The sequence below is a fragment of the Dermacentor silvarum genome, chromosome 2 (assembly GCF_013339745.2).
Source record: "Dermacentor silvarum isolate Dsil-2018 chromosome 2, BIME_Dsil_1.4, whole genome shotgun sequence".
NCBI classification, from domain to species: domain Eukaryota; kingdom Metazoa; phylum Arthropoda; class Arachnida; order Ixodida; family Ixodidae; genus Dermacentor; species Dermacentor silvarum.
Genome location: NC_051155.1, coordinates 164,529,084 through 164,550,927, shown reverse-complemented (window position 1 = coordinate 164,550,927; position 21,844 = coordinate 164,529,084). Strand labels below are relative to the sequence as shown.

At 43.7% G+C, this 21,844-nt stretch overlaps 1 protein-coding gene across 1 annotated transcript; it reads left to right on the top strand.

Annotated features, from left to right (window-relative positions):
- The first annotated feature begins 172 nt into the window (after positions 1-172).
- LOC119442037 (pentatricopeptide repeat-containing protein 2, mitochondrial) lies at positions 173-20,485 on the top strand. Its single transcript, XM_037706752.2, has 10 exons — positions 173-277; positions 535-627; positions 959-1,097; positions 2,756-2,873; positions 4,199-4,378; positions 5,097-5,210; positions 7,654-7,728; positions 9,548-9,664; positions 13,811-13,994; positions 19,510-20,485. The coding sequence occupies exons 1-10, from the start codon at positions 190-192 to the stop codon at positions 19,620-19,622; spliced, it is 1,221 nt and encodes a 406-aa protein (XP_037562680.1). The 5' UTR covers positions 173-189; the 3' UTR covers positions 19,623-20,485.
- Positions 20,486-21,844: the final 1,359 nt, after the last annotated feature.

The following is a 21,844-nucleotide window of genomic DNA, read 5'->3' as shown; positions in this document are numbered from 1 at the left end:
AACCGAACAACGGCAGCCGACGTTAACGTAAATGTACGTGTGCAAGAGATTAGAAATAATTAAAACATTTATAGTTAGCGTGTAATCATTAAAACAAGTGTTTTGTATTTATTATATTAATTTAGGATAACATTTTCTTACGAGAGTATTGAGCATATAAGTTAATTGTCGACGGCTTAACAGTTAAAAATGGCGGCTGCTCTTGCGAGACATGTGTCTGCTCGCGTGATATTAAGTTCAATTTCGAAGTCATGCATTCTATCGTTCAAAGCTCAAAGTAAGAATTTGTATAGCATCATGCATAGTTTATCTCACAAGATGTAGTGGCTGTATTTCTTGTTCTTTTTTTTCTCTCTCTCTCATAGGAGTTGTTCATAACTTCCAATTTCGTCTGCCGGCACTGCCGGCACTTGCTTAGGATGTGATAAAGCAATATTTGTGCTTTACAGATCTATTTATTCAATGCCCCAATAACTAAGCGTTGAATATGTCTGATGGAAGTGCGTCAACGATGACTGTTCATTTTGTTTGCAGACTTAAGACATCTGTACGGTGCGGCTGTACTTGGTTTGGACAAGTACCTGGAAACGAGGGAGAAAATGAAAAACCAATTTGGCGACGCTAAAGGTAAAGTAGAAATTGGCTTGTTTCTAGGGCACGGGACTTCTCAAGAGCCCAGGTTTTGTCCTGCTGAAACTACAAAATATTTAACTGCGAAAACTAGATTAGTTACTTTAACTGGTCTGCTCTCTTTCATCCTTGCTTGAGCATTCTAACGTCCAATAACCAAAGAGAAAATTAACTTAGCTGAAAGGCAAAGATGCCATTTTGCAGCTAGATATTTAAAGCATGCGGCGTTTGTCTCCATGAACGCACTGGTGCCCAACTTTAGTTTGTGACCGAATATACCCCGTGAAGATGGCAACGTTACTCACATTGCATGGCGTTCTTATTTCAGACAAGTTTTTCCAGCGAATAAGTCAGTACTTCAATAGCGACAATCCAGGAATGGTATTTACGGAAGACCTCAAGCATGTTACCTACTTATGCGAAGACAAGGACTCCGACATTGAATTGGTGATCAAGATGATGAAGAGGTAGGATAACAAAACTTTTTCGCAATTGTCACCGGTGAAATGCTGCTCGAACGTCGGCTTGCCAACACGCCTGTTTCAGCAGTTGAGAACGTTACTGTCTGTATCCATCTTAGATGACCAGAATTTTTCAGCAGAACATTTTACTTTGTCAATAACTTTCATTGGTGTCACTCTGCAAACTGCAGTAGTCAAGTTCAGTGCTTCAGCCTAAGGCGCTACCGTCAGCCAATGTTGCATTGCCAGGTTTAAAAGATAACTGTAAAACGATGTAGACTAATCGAGTAGTTCACTGATGTTTCATCAAAGTGCCGTTAGTGTTTCTGCTTCATCAGAAACCACTGTGCAATATCTGTGTAGCAGAGAAAATAAACAGGACCATGACAACTTTTTGTCATAAACGACACAGGTAACATCACTCACATGGCTGGCCCCGATATAGTGGGTGGAATAAGCATACTGGGATCGTATTCTGAAACGATCCACTTCAGCGATACTATCGCCTCGGCGATAGACACGTTCAGTAAATCAACCTGCTGCTTGCCCGTGACATCAGCATGCACTTACAACATACGCTCTTGAACGCTTCACAACACACAGGAGAATGCCCCGGGTGAGTGTAGAGTGGCTCGAGTGTGTTGTTTTCAAGTGTACCGGCCACAGTACGACGCAGACGTGTTCATTCATTCACGGGAACACCCAACTACACCGTGACATCAAATTGACGTAGACCGAAACTGCTAGATGGCGCTATTTATTTTCCGGTTGCACTAAAACAGCCAATCAATGCGCGTCCTTGGGGGAGGCGTGGCCAAGGCTTAATAGTATCGCCGAAGTGGATCGTTTCATAATAAGGCCCTGATCTGTTCGTTGCACAGACTATTTCATAATAGAAGCATTCGATTGTTAGCGGTGTTTTCCCTCAATTCTTTTTCGTATGCTTGAGACAGAAAGTAGGTTCTGTCAACTAGGTTGCACGTATATGTGACTTGACACTTTTTCATGAGCTTTAAAATGTTTTGTGCAACCACTCCTCTGTAATGTCATTTGACCTTGAGGATGATATAAACAAACGGGCAACGACAAGCTAAAAGATCTTTTATTGCCATGTTTTAATTGATTGTAACGTTAGTTACTCTTCACTTCCTTCTCACTAAGCAGCTCCAAGCAGTCGTACCGAACATGTAAAATAAGAATGGATGGCTAGTCAGAAATATGAATATTTGCATTTTTGACATGTACAATGAAGGAGCTGCCAACATAATGATTGAAACACTAGCCCATTGGCAAAGGAAGAATGTGCTGTAGCCTGAGAAAAGGACTGACATTTTGTCCTGCCCAGAGACTGCTAAACACATTGCTGTTCTGGCATAAAATTGAATAATTGAAAATAAGTAATTTTTCCCTCTGAGAGAGCAACATACAAGTGAAGTCTAATGGACTGTAGGCATTTGTTTGTTAAAGCTGGCCTCTCGTCTCTTAATGTGCCAAACAGCACAATTGGCAGGCAAGAAAGACGTATGGGATATAGGTATAGTTATACGCTCTCAGTTCTCTACATAGGTGTTGTCGTGTCCTAGGGCAGCTTTGTATTCATATGAAGTTGACTGTGTCTGACTGGCTATTCACTAGCACTCAAATGATTCAATTTCACCCCTCAGGTTCAACCAGCAGAACAAGGAATTGCGCTTTGGAACATTCGTCTTTGGACCTGTGGCCCTCAGACTGTTTTACCACTTGAAGAAACCAGATATAGTTTTACAACTGTTCAAAGACCAGGTCAGTGCACCCATAATCATTCAGTGGACTTCGAGTTAAGTCAACTAATTTTATGTTTCTTGTATAAGGTGCAAGACAGCGGTGATTGGAGATCACTGGGAGAGGCCTTTGTCTTGTAGTGGACATAAATAGGCTGATGATGACTATCAACTTGTATAAGTAGCACTGTAAACAAATTGAATAGCATTAAATACAGTTGGTTGAATTGGGACTGAATTAAGGAGGAAATCTTTGATTAGATGCTTTTTCCATTTGATGCTTTGTGCTTACCAGAGAGTTTTGAAAGAACAGCCACCTAAAATTCAGAAGTAAGTATTATATAGAGATTACGTGTTCTTTTGGGTTAAAGGATTACAATAGTGAGAAGATATTAATTCATTTGCAATGTTATGAGTATCTAGGCATTTGTTTCGTTGCACTCATTTGCTGTCACCAATCCTTCAGGCAGTTTTTTGCTGTAAAACTAATGGGTGGGTGGATTGCCTTAAGCTAATTTTAAGTATGGTTACTATTTATTGTACAACTTGATTTCTTCCTATCATCAGCTAGCCTTTAGTTTCTTTATCCCTGACAGCAGTGTTTTTTCTAGCTTAGAAGTATCTGGTGCCCAGAACCCTATACCACTTTTGCAGCAACATAGTTTCTAGTGCGAAAAAAATTGTCAGTGGAAAAAGTAAGGGGGACAGGACAGCGCTAGTGGTGGACGACCGCCTGAGGGAGCAGCTGGCCACTTGGCTGGCCACTGCCATAAATGCAAATGCTACCCGTGTTTTCATAATGCACATGTGCTCAGATAGCTGAACAGGCAGATCGATAAGGAAGTTCTCTAGGCTTTCATTTCAAAATCTGCTGATAGATGTGTAAGCACACCGTCTTTGGCACTCACAAGGAAAGCAGTTTTTCATCTGAATAGGAACCTTCGAGTCAATCATTTGTAATGGCTTGTCAACAGCGGTTTTTTGTTCATTGCTAGCTTTTTTTTTTTTTTTGCATTTGCTTGTGCATTTGTCTGCACATTCATTTTGCACATGTGGTGGCCCCCTTGCATATGTGGTAGCCCCTTTGCATGTCATTAAGTTTTCTAAAATTTTGCAATTAAGTACTAGTGCCCTATCCTGTCCCCTTACTTTTACTGTTCACAATTTTTTCACGCTAGCAACTATGTCGCAGCAGAGGCAACACCACCAACTAGCCCAACTGTCTTCTTTTAGTTAAGCCTTATACTATGTCGCTGCTGCTAAAAGAAGAGGGGAGATTTCGCTTTTGTTTGGTAGGGAAGGATGTTGCTAGTGGGGTGCCTGTCTGATGCCTGTCTATTTCCACAGGAGCTGGACGGCTTCTTTGACCAGTTCTCATCGTATCAGATCGCCATGGACCTCCTGTTTAAGGAGCAACGTTATCAGGACGTTGTGGACATCTTCAAGAGCATGCAACAGAAGCAGCTGTACGGAACCAAGTACCCACGTGAATGCGTTGTCCTTGCCCTGGGTGCCTGCTACAAATTGGTGAGTGCCCGCAGTTTCTCCTTCTGTGAAATATGGCGGAACTTTGCTGGAACAAAGATTTAAAGGAGCACTAAAGGGGAAAACGATGTCAGCCGTATTAGTAGTTTAACTTTCTCCAATAACGAAAAGGCCACATTTACCTTGAGATGTTTGGTAAGCTGGAAAAGATCATAATATTTTATTGATCAATATGGACAACATTGCATTCTAAAAGAGCCAAAGAGTGAACTTGGCAAGCTTTAAGAACATTTACTAAGCCCCAATGACCCAAATACAAACAAATGCCCCCCCCCCCCCCCCTGAATTCGTGACATCAAACTCGCAAGTCGGCTGGGGTTACAGCGCGAAATTCAAAAATAGAACTTTCACCTTCGTTTTCTCATCTAATAATCAACCGATGACGAGAAAATTTACAAAATATATTTTTAAAGAATACTTTATCAGTCTAAACTGGTTTTGTGTTTCTCTCTAATGCCCCTCTGAGCACTAACCATACCAAACACGTTTTTCATGTGTCAAGGTGGTTTCATCTTGCCCAGCATTTCCATAGATGACTCATTGGCACCCAGTGCTTGTTAGCTGAAGAAGTGAAGCTCCGCCTCTGTGACTCTGCCAAGAGACCTGATGCTATTTTAATATGTAAAAAGAAAAAAAAATGCTGCATGCACCGTGTGATGCCCTTTTGCATACACATACCTCTCCTGCCTCTTTCCAACAGAACAGTCGTGAGTCGTACGAGTATGCGCTCAAGCTGATTCAAGATGCCCGGTCTGTGGGAGCTCTGGTGTTACGTAAAGCCTTGTCCTTCGCTGCTATGCTGGCTGTCAACCACGTGAGTCACCCTTTTATTTTCACCAAGGTTTGTGTTACTAGTGCTTTGTGACAGCGCTGTGCATTTCTCATGCGAAGGTTGCAGGAAATTTTAACCTGGGCATGCACAGCTAGTCTTACCATTTTCCCGAAATGCACACCAGTATGGAAACACAGGACAGAAGTGATAGCATCGATATTGTGTGACTCTCTGTTCAACCAAAACGTCTGTGCCTTTCATTGCGTTGTACGACTGTGTTCTTATCTGTTGGCAGAACACTTTCCATGGAGGTGCAAACCTGTTACTAATACAACGAAGTCACATCCGACTTCAACATACTTTTGTTGTATCCTACGTTAGGCTACAAGCGCGCACTCTGATATTGGCGAAAAATAAATGCTGTGTGTACTGTTGTGAAGGTCTTCTTTCACGCTCTTGGTGGGGTGTGGCCCTTACACGGATGTGGGTCATTCTGTTCCAATTTTTCTGGCCTTATGTAGTTTCCCTGATTCCTTTGTACCAAAATAATGAACCCTATTGTTTTCATTATGCATGTTTCTTTGGGTACAAACGCCACGCACCTGGTGCCCATCTAGTTCTCGCCACTCTCGCTGCTGCTCAGGCTCGGTTTTTGCAGTACGCTACCAGATATACTCGTTCGCCATGCCAGATATCACTCGGCTTTTCACTACGATGCCCAAAGACACCACTCGCCATGCGCTCTGAAGCCACTAGCAAATAATGTTTTTTTTTTTTTTTTTTTTTTAAGTTATGGTTGTCAAATTATGGTTTGATGTCAAATTTTGATGGCCGCTCCGCATGCCAACATGGGACACGTGAACAAAGGTAAACCACAAATGCCCTTTGTCGTTAGTATGCTAACATGATCGTACGGGATTGGCTTATTGGCCTGCCAGCGTTACACCAGCCAAGCTAAGCCATTGGCAAAAATAAGCATGCACGTACCGAATGTGCTATTTCAAGTTGTTCTTGCTGAGTATTTGACATTTGACTACAATGCATGCTCTACACTGGGAAGCAAATATTTGCATTGCTATAAACAATGCAGACTCGGATCTCACATTTTCAATTTTGTTATAGCAATAGAATATTCATTGAAATAAAGCATAGCCAAAAACATTTTAAAATACCTTCGATATATAGATGTTTGACTACTTTTTTTGTGCCTGGTACCTGTTGTGCAATGTAAGAATATTCAGCCCCTTTTGGTTTGAACGCATTCCTGTAAGATGTCATCATGAATGCTACTGTTCGCAAACCTTGTCCCCGTATTCTAGTAAAGCAGTAATGCAAATACGTAAGAGTTTAGGTAAGTGTTTAGGCTAAAATTCCTTATTCGTGCAGACAAAAATGTGGCCGCAGAGGTAAGTGCGATATCAAGAGAAGGTGGAGTCTGTGCCGCAAGCACAGTGCCTTGCTTTCTCAACGCATTCCTCAGCTATGTATACGGGCTTACTGTCATTATAATTGCTGTCAATTATGAGACCAGCAAAAATTTGACAGGCAGCATCGGTTGTTGTGGACTTGGCAAGGGAATGGAATGGTTTTAGGGTGTCCCAATATATAACTTCGAATGATGGGTTTTAATGGTGCCAACGTGATTACGAGTATGTTAAAATTAAATTCCAGTGGAAATGAGTGCTGTACATAGTGCCAATAACTGTAACAGCAGAACTAGGAGCCTAAAGGGCCTTTGTTTAGAGTAAAGCCACACCAGAAATGGACTTGAAGTAAATTTAACACCTACCAACTCCCAAGTTTTCCGTAAAGTTTACGAATTTGGGCTCGTTTACAATTTCATAAACATTGCATCCGGTTTTACAAAAAATAAATTGCGTTTGCAAAAAAGTTTTATTAATCAGTCTTCACAGCTTCCATTGGAAGTCAGTGAAAGGGCGTTAAAGGAGTACTTGCTGTGAGTAAGATTATTCAGACAAGTTCCTGAAGCAGGCGAAATCTACAACAGCAAACTCGCTGAAAAAGTAACTAATCTGAAATAATTTGTTGCTCTTCAGTCGCTGCTGTTGGCTGCTGCTTGTCTGTTGCGTGGAAAATCATTGTTAATAAAGCGTGTATGTATTCCACAAAAGACGTGCACTCGGGGTAGAACTTTCTTTCAATGCGTGTCATTTCCCTTCCTTGCTATGTCTGTGGGATTCTTACCAATTTAGAAATTCGCAGGAAAATTTTAGATTTACTTCACTATAGTATCCAATAATCCATTATACCCATGTTTGTGATTTGAGGTCCAACTGTATTGATTCAGGTGAGGGCTGCCCAGAAGAATGCTCATGCATGTGACCTGGGATGCTCCAGTTACAGAAACAGTGGCCTTTTTGCTTTTGCTGTACACCGTGTCTGCAACTACGAGTTGAATTCTTGTTCAGCTCACTTATTGGTCATGTGTGCAGTAAAGTATGTGGCTTGCTTTCTCTGCACGCAGAATGAGCCGAAGGTTGCCATGGAGCTTCTCGCTCTGACAGCGCAGCTCTCTTACATCACAGTCCGTAACATCCGGGTAAGTCTTTCGTTGCATGTGGGTCTGTTTCTCTGAATGTTTGGTATTACCTAATTGAGACATATTCATTGCTAGACAGTGCCATGCACACCTCATGTACCATACTATTAATATAGTAGCCAAATAGTGAAGAGGGACTGCTTCAACAAGACAATTACATAACTCATTGTTATGTTGCGCAACATAAATCAACTTAAGTCACTGTTACTGGCAATCAGCAGCACAGCTATATTATCAATCCAGTGATAACGAAGAGCTGTGTAGTCTACTCCAAACGGTAACAAAAAAGGTCACGGAACCAGATCGTTATAACAATATGTCCTCTTACCCAGGCTGACCTTAAACAATTCTAGTAGGCGTACCATACAGTAGATGATACCCATGTAAAAATGCCTTTTTAAAATTTCGTCGGCCCTTCCACTTCGTGAAACTGGTTAACCAGCAAAGCTGAAACGTGCGGCCCTGGTGTTTATCACTGTGTTAATCCCAAGGGTTCATGCTTTCTCAATTCTCAATTATGAGGTTACACACAAGTTCGGCTGCAATGGAGAGAACGACATCATTGACGGTATGCCCGCACTCTGCCATTGTCACTTGCATTCGATGTCTCGAGTTTGCTCGGCGGCTTGGTTAGCAGCATTCGCTCATGTTACGAATCGGCCAGCGGGGGAAGCGACCTTCGAGCCACTTCTGATTTCCTTAGACGAATCAGCTTGGTGAGGCCCACAATACGTCGCATCGAACAGACCAGCGGCTATGGGGCTGATGGATGCCACTTGGTCGCCGACCTCGATGCTACCACCAAGGAATGCCTGGGAAAGTGCATTCTACGCTGTTTCGTTACGTCCGCTGCTAGCCACCAAGGCCGTTCAACAGACGAACCCGCTAATGGCTGGGCCCTCCCAGGAATCAAGACGCGCCAGATTGGGTCAAGCGTGAAACCTCCCCTCTACGAGCGTCCCCTCCGTTCTCTGCAACAGTGAGCCGTGTGCGCCCGAGGCTATTTTTCCAAGCGTGTTCAGAGAACGAAGGTGCCGAAGTGATTATGTGTTACCCTCACCCTCAAGGCGGAACCTTCGGTGACTTTGGACGCTCCGGTTGGAGGAAAGTGACCGAAGGTTTCCCTGGCGTATGGATCTTGGGAGGACAGAGGGCATTTAAGCGGACTTCTGCTGCTCATCTGGAGTGCTCCCCCATCTGCTCTGACATGTAGATAGTGTTCTCCCAGAACGATGTAGTCTGCTCAGAGGTAGTAGTGCTGACGTGCTGGTGGGATGCAAAAGCAGTTGTGCGCCAAGCTTTGGGTGCATACTCGGGACCAGCCTATTACCGTGAAATTAACGAAAATGAATTTTCAGAAGTACATTTTATAATTTACCTTGAAACTGCAGCGCGCACACAAGAAACGAGGACACAAGGCAAAGGTAACACACAGGCACTGCAGTTTCAAGATGAATTGCTACCAACTCACCCAACTTTCAGCACTTTTACATTTTACAACTCTAAACTGATTTAATATTTCTCTTCAGTGTCCCTTTAATATACACATCTGAGTGCTACGACTTCTCTTTGTCGAAATGCTGCTGTGGGCTGTTAAACCCAGTCAGTCGGTCGTTCAATCCAATCAGTCCTCTTCCAACTCCGCACTTCCCTTTGAAGAGTTGCAGGTCAAGGCCCACTGGCCTAGACTGACCAGTCCCTGTTGATCAGTTGTTTTTCTGCTTTTCTCAGAATCGCTGCTGGTCCTTTGCGCTGTGGGCTAGGCACACAGCTGACCTATGACCCAGGCGTCTTGTGATGTGTCCTTCTGTGCTTGCAGATGATGGCACTAGCTGACCTGGACAGAGTGGACGATGTCTTCTTGACTCTGCGGTCTATCATCCACCAAGACGTGCCCATGCAGTCGCGCATGGAGCAACAAGTTTGCCAGGAAACGGTGGGTCACTGTGGAGTCGCCATGTGCATCACCTGTCTATTCAACTTGTGTATTCGTCATTTGTTTAGCACGTGTAATACCCATGCCACACAGGCACAGAAAATAGCATTAACTTCCTAATGCGTTAAGATTTAATGTCATTTGCGCGGTGCCACACGGGCGAATCAAATGACATTTGCCTTTTAAGCTCCCCAGGCCCTCCAGAAAGTTCAAGAGATAAAAATTCTGCTGAATAAAATGTTCTCAAGGTATCACTCTGGAACTTTTATGGAAGTATCAGGGAGACATTCTAAACATTTGTGCCAATTTTCATCAAAATCCATGAAGAAATCAGGAAGTTGATTTTCAAAGCCACATCCCCCCTTAATGCCATTCATCACCGAAGGCGTTCGCCAGAACTCATTCGACTGAGAAATGCATACTCTCGATGCCATACCTTGCTCAGTGCACTATTAGTGAAGTATTTGAAAGTCTCTACCATGTAAGAAATAATTTATACATAACTTTCAACTGCAACGCTCCTGCAAGGAGTTGTACTTGGCGAACTTCCTCGGGTCAGCGGTGGAACGGGCTTCGACAGGCCAAGCGCCATTTTTATTTTTGGCTTCGGATTTGACTTGCAATGGCCTAGGCTGCTATGGTCGGTTGCAGTGTTGTAAAAGACAGCATTATAGTATGCTTATTTCGACATTTCACTATCCCAGAAGGCAGATTAAACTTGTAAATGCATGTTTATCTTTTTATTATTACCCTAAAATTGCTCACTTCAGAATACGCTGTTATTGACATCATCTGGTCAAATGTCATTAAAATTGGACATGTGGCAGCTCTGCCGAAAAATGTCATTCAGGCACTTAAGCCTTAACTACTGAATGCCATTTTCTGTGTGGCACTGGTATAACTTTTAGATCATGTGCTTGAAAATACAGTGCGTACCATGCCACGGCAGAGTTTCAGGTGATGCAAGTGCGGGGATTTCAGCATTTCTTTAAGCTGATCCAATAGTACGTTTAGCGTTTATATATTAAGCCAAGACATTTGTGTTTGTCACACGTTGGGCTATAAACTGAGCTAATTGGTTCTGCACACAAGCATAAATGTAATATTTTCATTAATGCAAGATTGTTAAATTAGTGGCAATCACTGATAAGAATTATTGAAACTTTTCCCATGCCAAATATTAGCCTCACTCGTGCAGGGATTTTCTTTCGTCTACTGAGTGTCCCAGACGAGCGGCAGTCGTTTTATCATTTTGGTGTGAGCGTTGCGCTATTACATGGCACCAGCTTCCCAGAAAACTGAATTTTTGGTGGAAACAAAGTGGAACTCTGGCTACCCTAGCCCCTTAAAAATGGCGGCACAGAGTGAGGCAACTGCTGCGACGACGACTGCCTTTGTCAATGCCATAACCGTAGTGTTTTTATAAATTGCTTCACCTCATCAAGTAAACAAGTCAGCATGGAAAGCTTTAGTAAGTCTTGTTCGGAGCTTCAACACAGTATTGACGATTGCGAGAAAGATATAAAGCCTGGCTGAGCTCACTGATCACAACCGCGTTTGGCTACATTTGACGCGTTTTAGGCGCCAAAATCGGAAATAGTGGCTCTACGTGAACATCCAAAATCAAATGTGAACTGTGCACCACGGTGGCATTCGGTAGGCGGAGCATTGTGGGCATGCTCTGTCCCACCATAGCCTTCGCAGTGCAAGGCATTGAAGTAGCGAAAGCACCACGAAGAGGATGTTTGATTGCCAGTAACTTCGCTTCTGCTGAACGCATTGAAGTACTTTTTGTAGCAAAGTATTTGTGAAATATCCTAACTTAACTTCAAATGCATTTCTCCAGTTTTATAAGAAGTGGTTCAGGACCCCTTTGATTTGACTCCAGTTAATTCGATTTTTCAGTTATAATCCGTCGAACATTTCGAACATGACTGGTCAGTTTCGCCGCAATACAGCCGTGCTATGCGGTGAAGATTACCAATAGAAAGAGACCGCTGTCGCGAGACATAGTACACATTCCTTAATTATACACGCGTGCATGCGCCACCTCCGGTGACAGCTAGTACAAGCACCTAGGCACTAAATAAGCATACCGGCAGCCATTCAAAGCTGTTTCTGATGTTTCTGTGGCGATTTGAGCCCTCGTTTTGCCTGCCGTGCGTGTCTTGTATATGAGACCATTAACGGAGCTTAGTACGTGTTCCTTAATTATGCACATGCACCATTTACCAGGAAGAGGGGAAAAACCATCTGTGTTTTGGGGAAGCTCAGCAAAAAGTAAGGTGGTAAGATGAAAAACTCCAAATGTCGATGGGACGTTTAGGGCTATGCAGCTTCATTTTCGGTAATATTTTAGTTTCGTTTAACAAACCTTTTTTGCATTGCCTTAATGCAAAACCAACCAACCACAAGGATGTTTTAAGCAATTTCTGTTTACCAAGATTCTACTGCAAATCTAAAATTCGACTTGCTGATATTATCTCGTATAATACAGTGGAACCAGGGTATATCGCATCTGAAAAGGACCACTTGAAAAGTTCAATATATAGTTATTTAGAATTTTAGATATATAAAATAAAAATTGTACACAAAAACTTTCAAGAGGAATTTTTACTCCTGTTCGTTATACACAATAATTCGTTATAGTATATGGGTTTGATACATCCGTGTTCAACTGTACTGTATGCTTACAAAAAATATCGGATATATGCAGTAAAACCTCGTTAATTTAAATTTCACGAGACCCAAAGAAATGTCTGAAATAATGAAATGTTGAATTATCAAGGGTATCAAGAGTAACAAATGCTTAATACGTCAACTCGCTTTTACTTGCCGAATGAATAGGCAAATTCTGTTTCTATTTTGCACAAAAGCTGTGAAAAGCTACAATTCTCGTCACCTTGTGACTGATTAGCTCTCGCAGCAGTAAAGACCTCGCGGCTTCCTTTGCAGCGCGGCCACGGCACAAGACTCGCATCTTGATCTGAGACGTGTTTTTTAACTACCGCTCGCACATCCCGGTTATTTTTTTACCTGTGAACCGGTTGACAACAGCATCACAACATAGCCAATGGGTTTGATGACAGCGTGCAGGCCATGGTAGAATAGCTCTTCTTCCTCGACAGCCTCTGCCACATTTGACTTGACCCGCGCATTGTACTAAGCCAAAATGAAACAACTACTCACCACAACCTCTGCAGATGAAGCCATGGTCACTGTCAATGCGATCATGGATGGCAGCCTCACAGTTCGGAAGGCACGCAACCAATGTGCACAGAGTAATAACAACCGCTGCAGATAAAACGGCAGTCGCCATTGACGCGATCGTAGATGGCGACCACGCAGTTCTGAGGGCATGCAGCCACTGTGTGCACTTAGTCAAAGCGAAACTACTGTTTGCCACAACCACTGCAGACAAGACTGTGGCTGCTGTCGACGTGACCATGTGTGGTGACCGTGCAGCTCTAAAGGCATGCTGCCAAATCGGTGTCATGCACTGCGGTAAATGCAGCAATAAAGGCTATAAAGGCACAAATAGGCACGAAGCCTTCGTTCTTGTCGTTAACACAGAAATGCTAGCTAGTTGGTAATTTGAACTGTCTTGCATTCTGGCAGGCTGGATAAGGAACACACACAAACACGACCATTGCTTGTCCTGGTTCTGAATGTTCCTTGTCCAGTCTATCACGCTGCCAGAATGCATAAAGGTTCCTGTCATATCCGTACAGTTTCCACTGATTAATATGGCGATGCATACTCTACCGCTTCGTTTAGGTTGGATGCTAGCGCCACTCTTGCTCTCCTGCATTGCGCATATACCGTGCTTCGAGGGTTTTCCGAATTAACCTGTGCGCAACGAAATATGTCCAAATCAACAAGAGTTTGATGGCATTATATAATGCATACACATGCCGAGACCAAAAGACGAGTTTGAATTATTCGATTCCAAATTAATGAGGGTCAAATTAATGACATTTTACTGTAGTGGTGTTGTTTTGCTAGCTGTATGGACAAACTGCAAGGGAATTTAGCTTTTTTTTTTTTTTTTTCTTGAACCTGCACCTTGTAGACATTTGATGCTGATGGTACATTTTCTATTCAGTGTTACCTGTAGACGTATCAGGGCAGTGAATCCCATTTCAGGTGGACAAGGTTGACGAGTGCCTGGCTCGGCTAGGTGACAAGGAGAAGACGCACATCTTTGAACAGATGAAGCGGGCGCTGCGTGAAAACAACCACCTTTGCCCGCAGTCTCTCGACGAGCTCCTCTGCCAGCCATTGCTCACGCGACCCTCACCCAGGGACCGGGACGTGGACCGCACTGCAGGTCAGCCGTATGAGCGCACATTGCTTACAAAGCAGTTTGACCAGTTCTGCTCATAAGTGGATTAGGGCTTTTTATGTTGTTGCTTACGAAAAAAAGTTGCTTACGAAATTTTTCAGCCTGTTGTCCCAGTTTCTTAGGCTCTTTGCTACTTGAGCTTTTAAAGTTTTGAAGGTGGCAGTTTGATGTAGACCCTGGCATTTGTGAGTTAACTCACACATTGAAATTTTCAGGTGGCCTGTAGGGGAGCATTCATTTAAACATTTGAGAAGAGCAAACCAGTGGTGAACGCCATCATTGCTAATATAGGTTGCCTTGTAATCGATGGCAGCAACCAATGTTTTGCCACGTCTCCTCAATGTATTCTATAAACTCATCCAGCCGTTAGAGCATGTATTTAAATATAATGCACAAGGCATACTTTGAATTCTAACGAGCCATATTTGTAATCTGCCTTTTTGAATTACACATTCTGCTTCTGTTTGGCTGTTTTCACATGCTGTGCTCCTGATTTGGGCTTGCTTCAAGTAGCCTGTCCACTTGTTGCCCCAAATTCATCTGGTCGTACCGGTAAAGCCATTTTGAGCTTGTGATGTCATCGTCAGAATATTGAGATGTTGATGGAAACATTTTCTGGCTGTTCAGAGCAGTAGTTGAAAATCCTCCGTGCTGTGAGTCACTGGTACAGGGTCGTCCACTCTTAGGGTGAACACGGCTCCGCGTGGCCGCGCTCCGCGCAGCGCCGGTGCCTCCGGCGCAGCCGCGCATCGAAGCAAATCGGCGCAGGCGCACGGGGGCCTAGGGGAGGTGCTTCGCGTCGTCTGCTACAACGCTGGCGCGCGCCGCTCTGTCTTTGCAGTGGAATACACGGCGCTAAACGCAGGCGGCCGAGCGCCCGAGGTGGCGTCGCGGGAACGCGCGCTTCACTAACGGCATCATTTTCCGGCTGGTTTTGTCTACAGCTTGTGAACAGCCTGCTTAATCAATTTGCATAAACAGAAGCAAACTTCTCAGCACATAAACGACTTTTTTTTTGTAGTTGACAAGGGTAAACGAACAAAGTTATTGCTTGCGCGCTCTTTATTAGGCCGGGCCCACTTTATTTTACTGCCACAACTACTGGTGCCGTGAATCCGGAGAAGCCCATCAGGCGCGCTTTTCACGATTTGTGTCAGGACGTGATGAGACTAGCGCTCTGTTTCCTGCATCTCATGATGCTATACCGGATTTGGGTAATTGACACCAGCCATAAATTTCGCAGAAAATTAGAGAGCGATTGTTCAATCGTGCTTATATATTTGATCATTTTTGTAATTGATTCTACCACTAAGGCTGGCAAAAAATAGTGACAGTAACTAAGGGGTGGCATCCGCTGCTCTGTTATGGCCGCGTTAATGCCGCTTGTAGGTAGGCGTGGAGCGCTTTACGTAATGTAGGAAACTAATCTGGCGGTAATTTTACGCCCAATTTTCATCTTTCTAAATAAATAAAAAATACAGTTTATTTTTGTTGTCAGACTGCATGTAATACCGCCAAGCGGTGCCGGTCCTTTGACGCATACATTGCGCGGGAAGTCGCGTTCTCAATTAAAGGGATCGTTTGATAGCATGATGTTTGATAGCATGGATGAGCTCGTGTAAAATAGGTGGCGCGGACCTTTCCTTATTTATTCACATCTTTTTTTCGTATCCTTGGAGTCAGTGCACGCAGCATTCGAATGCTGTTTCTGTTCATTTTGAATAGGTGGTTGGAGTGGGAAATCTATAATCGACGCGCCAGTTTTGCAGCTTACATCACGTCTTTCCGGGTAATTAAGTCGTTATTCGCTTCCACTTCATTTCACCATTACCTCGGAATTGGTCAAATGCATATTCTCACTAAAATTTAATAATTTGGTAATTGTGGGGTATACGTGCCGAAGCGACACATGGCCTCTGTGCTATATACGCCATAGAGGTGGACAGCGTATAAATTTGCTATGATGAATTTATTTATATTTTTTTTTTGTGAGGTGGGAGAGGGGGGGGGGGAGGTAGGCTGAGTGGGTGAAACCTAATTAAGAATACCGTCAAAGGAACGCCAGGAGCGCACAAGCCATGCTGCTGCCGTCGTGGGGAAGTAGCCGGCTCGTGCGTCGGGCGAAAGCGGCCAAGATTATTTAGGCGGCGGTCATGACGCCGGCCCGGTGTCCTCTGTCGACCGCCTGCCGGTGGTCGGCAAACGGGCTGGCCATTCGCTAAAGCCAAGCCCGGCCCGACCTAGATGGCTGCGGTCGGGCCATCTACTCTTTCACTGGCCATGGGCGTCAGCCCGATTGGCCGCCGTGCACATTTTTTTTTTTTTTTTTTTTGCTTTGGTCATGCTACCATCTCTAAACAGCTTACGATGCTGATATGCTGCTGCCAACGCCTGCTCAAATAAGTGGCTGGTCGCTCACAAGTGACAGATTCTGGGATGACTCGTTAAAGGGAGACAACAGATGTGTTTTCATTGAACACATTTCTGTCGGCTCGCATGAACATCACGTTATCAGCTTTCAAAAATGGATTGCTTTTTATTCGATTGCTGGGTGCCATGGCATCTAGCCGATAAAAACGCTTTAACAAACATGATCAAATATATAAGCACGATTGAACAATCGCTCTCTAATTCTCTGCGAAATTTATGGCTGATGTCAATTAAGCAAACCCGGTGTAGCATCAAGAGATGCAGGAAACAGCGTGCTAGTCTCATCACGTCATGACACAAATCGTGAAAAGCGCGCCTGATGGGCTTCTCCGGATGCACGGCACCAACAGTTGTGGCAGTAAAATAAAATGGGCCCGGCCTAATAAAGAGCGCGCAAGCAATAACTTTGTTCGTTTACCCTTGTCAATTACAAAAAAAAGTCGTTTATGTGCTGAGAAGCTTGCTTTTGTTGATGCAAATTGATTAAGCAGCCTGTTCACAAGCTGTAGACAAAACCAGCCGGAAAATGATGCAGTTAGTGAAGCGCGCATTCCCGCGACGCCACCTTGGGCGCTCGGCCGCCTGCGTTTAGCGCCGTGTATTCCACTGCAAAGCCAGAGCGGCGCGCGCCAGCGTTGTAGCAGACGACGCGAAACACCTCCCCTAGGCCCCCGTGCGCCTGCGCCGGTTTGCTTCGATGCGCGGCCGCGCCGGAGGCACCGGCGGAGCGCGGCCACGCGGAGCCGTGTTCACCCCAAGAGTGGACGACCCTGTACATTATGTCTGGTTGTCCTGCTGTGTGGCAGCAAGTGTACAAATATCATTGTATGCTTTTGCACATATAAAATAAGGAGACAACTCACTCTGGCATTATGGCATCGCATGTCTGGAGCAACATTAAATACAAATGAAATATACATGCTGACATCGCTTCCACCATTTACCAGGGTTGTCTACTTACTCAACTCACAAGCAAAATAAGTGTCCACAGGTGTGCATCTGCGCCAGAAACATCTACAAGCGAAAACATTGCACTGATAATGTGATTGCCGCAACGCCTGTACTTGTATTTAGTGGTCATGTTCAGAGCAAATTAAAACATGTATCGAAAGCTGAAAATGTGAAAGCTTTAGCACTCGCCAGCTGCCCTCATGAAGTTTAAGCTGTTGTCAATCCCGTTCAGAAGTAGAGTAGGCTTAGCTAAGCCATTTTGGCAGTCTTGTAGTGAAAGTTAGCAATCAAGATGAAAAAATGTGCTGTTCACACAGCATTCAATTTGGCGCAGCGATTAGAAATAAACCACTCTTCAGCTGGTTATCCTAACGTGACCATTCTGAGCAGTCATGATTTGTCCCGAAACACTAATGCAACTTGCATGTCGTCGACATTGCGCTCACAATGCGAGCTTGCCTCCATGTCAACGACATTGCTGGCTTTCTTCGCAATCCACTGACAAAAAAAGACGTTTGCAGCACTCGCCACTATGGTGCAGCGCATACGCACTTTGGTCATGTCAATGGCAAATTCAGTTACAAGTACATTGACGCGAATTTTGTAGCCAATAATCTTTACATCGCTCGAACACCATGGTGAAGGTTCTTCTTCTTCCTGGGGTTTTATGTGCCAAACCAGTTCTGATAATGAGGCACGCCGTAGTGGAGGGCTTCGTGCACTACAACGCAAGTACACGGGCGTTTTTGCATTTCGCCTCCAGTGGAGGTCTACGGAGCCAAAAGAACATATAGGGATGAAAATTGGTGAAGTTTGAGAGAAGTTGGAGAAGTTGTAAAAGTTGTAAAATATAAATCTCAAGAGTTCCTAAAGATGAAGAAATCGCAAATGGGCCACTCGGAGCTCTCCAGAATGCTTTCAAATTTTCTAAATAGTCACTTTCAGAAAAGGGTAAGCGCTAGCGGGTTAAAACATTGTAGTCTCTCTAGATTCTCATGGTGGCTTCAAAATGTTGCAAGGGAAATAATGAAACATTTGTCAGAGGTTTAAGTAGACCAGTATTATGCATTGGAGTTCTTAGTAGCGGAGAAGTGCAGGTTGGAATGATAAGCAAGTCTGAGGAGGCGGAGCAATCGTGACGTCATAAAGGCACATCAGGTGAGGTGTGATGCATGATGCCACGCTTTGGTATGAAATGAGGCCCACTCTTGACGAGTTCTCTTTGATTGTCATGGCTCCAACTGACAAGCTTGTACTTAAAAGAGCAAAAGGCCAACGTCCAGGGCACATGCTGCATCCGGCATGGTGGACGCTGCGAGTTTCATAAAAGTTGCTTTGTTGCGGTACACTGGGGGCAGTCAGAGGAGAATGCAAAGTGTTGTGGAAAGTACTGCTTAACAGTTCATGTTGTCCTTGGTACGTGCTTCCAGAAGGTTGCAAAACTTTGCTAGCTGTTCTTGTTCCTTTATTGAAGGACCTCAAAGTGGCGTAAAATGATTTAGCAAACACCCATGATTGAAGGAGAAGGGGAACCGAGGGGCCCAATATTTTTTTTGGTCACAACCCTATAAAGCCAACCAATAGTGAAGCTGAAAAAAACGGCCGCTGGAAGAGGTATCCAGAATATGTTGCGCAAATCTTACATCGGAAGCGCCTTGATTATATATGGTGATTATGAAGGAGGAAAGAGACGCTTAGATTCTGCAGCCCATCAGGGAGCACGGCGCAGCGTCGCAAGGGGGAGGGGGAGTAGGAGGTAAAGAGGAAAGAGGCGCCTTGTCTGAATCGCATCTTGTCGTCTGCGCCTGCGCACGCTGCGTTGGCGCCACCATACCAACTAGATAGCGCCACCATATTGGTCGGGTCGTCCAACGACGCGAACCGAAACGGCTATTGGAATGAGCCCATAACAGCTTGCGCTGTAAAACAACTTGCCATCACTGGAAGCCGAACCCACCCATCCATCACAGTGCACCTCTCAGTTCCAACGCGTGCATAAGGCTATGAGGAAATTGTTTCTTCAATGCTTGTCTTTCGAAGAACTACTGTGGGCACCCCGCCCTTGTTTTTTATGGTTTAATTAGCCAATACATTGTGACCTTTTCCTTTTGGATCGCAGGTTCCGGGATAGGCGGAACGTACACATCTGGTTACCGTGCACCAATAAAGGGAGCTTCAGGTGCCCGCTATCCGGTTCGGCATCGACAAGGACTGGGCGATGTGGATGATTAGTCACAAATATTCTGCTCTGTGCTAGAAATGTTAAGCTTCTTTACCACCCTGTCCCCCAAAAAACTTTTCCCATTTTATTTTATATGCCTAGTGGGTTCAGAGGAATGGCTAATTTTTCATCAATTCAGAATTATTACAATTCTGAAGTTAGCAATGCATAAGTGTCATTCCTTCTTGAATACATGCTGTGAGCTATATATAGATTGCCTATGCACTAATATGATGGCAGGGACAGACATGATTTAAACATCAATAATGATTGCACCATCAATGAGTCTTCGTGGTCACTAATTGCACCTGCACAGCTGGTACGACGCATGCCACAGGCATGTATCCAGGCGTTATGGAGGCGTGCATACTTTATCATTGTGCGAGGGTTTAAAACTTTGCAAACTGTTTATAAACAGGCAAGGTTTTAAATTGTGACAATTCAGCTACTGCTACTTTTTAAATGTTTTGGCTTATAAAATTGTATGTGGCAATCGGTCATTTTTACAAAACTCCATATAGTAGGTGCGTAATGAGCCAATTTTCTAATTCAGGAAGTGGTGAATACTAATTAGAGAGACTGAAATATTTTTCTCCTTTGCAACAATGCTACCACCAAGTTGTTCAATGTCCAAGCCACAAAGGAGTGAAGGAAATAATGGACAAAATTCAGTGGTTTAATAATCGCAAAGCTCTTTATGTGTGTACTCGTGCTTTCAAGACCACAGAAGCCATGCGTTGACACGACCATGCCGTCCTTCTTGTACGCAGCCATTCTCTACACTTGAGCATAGATTCTCGTAGCTTTGCCGAGTTTTCATTGAAAGGAACCTGTTTGCATCCTTCTGTCAAAGTGAAAATAAAGCAACTGCTCAAATTGCTCTTTAGATGTTCATTCTTTCTGGGCTGCCAATTTAATGGGACATCAAAAGCAAGCTAATCAATCTAGCTTGTAAGGTAAACCTTCTCAACACCTCACAAAGTTTATCTTATGCTAGAGAGACTTAGTTGTAGAGAAAATTGTAACCAAAGGAGTCGCACAATTCCTCCGCAATTCAAACCTCTCGTGACAAATGCAGACCATTACGTAGCTGCACCAGTGATCTTGGAGGTATTGATCTGCACCAGCACTGGCCTGCTTTATATCAGAAACCTGCAGAGAGAGAGTGCTACACTCCTATAAAATGTGCCAGATGAGCTGTTTGGTAAGGTGAGGTCGCAAAGGTGAGTTCAAATGTAGGAAAATTCAATATACTAATTGGTTGAGATGTTTCTTTTTTTTATGTTGAAATCCTACAAAAATTTATTTTCTTATCAGTATCTGACAGCAAATTGCGACTTGTAAACAGAGCATGTACATTTCAAGACTAAGTCTGAACATATAAGGCCCCAACTAGGTGTGTGCAAAGTTTCAGCATAGATTCACTTTGGGCACACCACAAACATCTTTCAGGACTTAGCATGGATGTTTCAGTGAACGGGCCTATAGGCTATATACAGGCCTATTCACTAGGCAATTATGTCAGCCCTAGTTATTTTTGCTTGTTCTTGTTACCACAATGCATTTAAAAATATCTTCAGTTCTACACTGCACTCTAATATGCAAACATTCAGCTCACTACATAAATTTGTCTTCAGCAATTGTTTAGCAAATTCTATATGCTACACACGATGGATGTAACGCATATGTGAAACTCGCATGAAGCAGTGAAGGTACTACTGAAACGCAGCGACCAACCACTACTACTACTTCTGTAAAGGGGTAACCACTGCCCCTCACACCTCACAATTTTCACATTCAAAACATAAACTTCACTTGATAGAATTGAGGAGTGACAAGTCGAAGCATATTTGTGAATACGATTGTACACAACTCTTTCTAATTAATGGCTTGGCGACAGACATAGAAATGTGCTACCAGTTGAACTGACACTTTCTCCTTGTTCAATTAGCTTCTCTTTTTTTCCGTCACCAAAATGTGGCCAAAACTGAAAAGACAGAGGGAATTGATGAAATTGCAGCAGTTGGCCAAGTTACCACTCCCAGCTAAACTTGTATGCACCTCACCAAACCGAAAAAGGACTCTCCCTGATTAACACATAACAATTACACAAAATGCCTAGACTGAAATATGTTGTAGTTGCAGCTTCTCTCAGCTTGGCAATCTTGGGCTCAGCCTATCTGTAATTCAAGGAAGAGGTTCTCCTAAAGCAAAGCAATTAAAAATAAAGCCT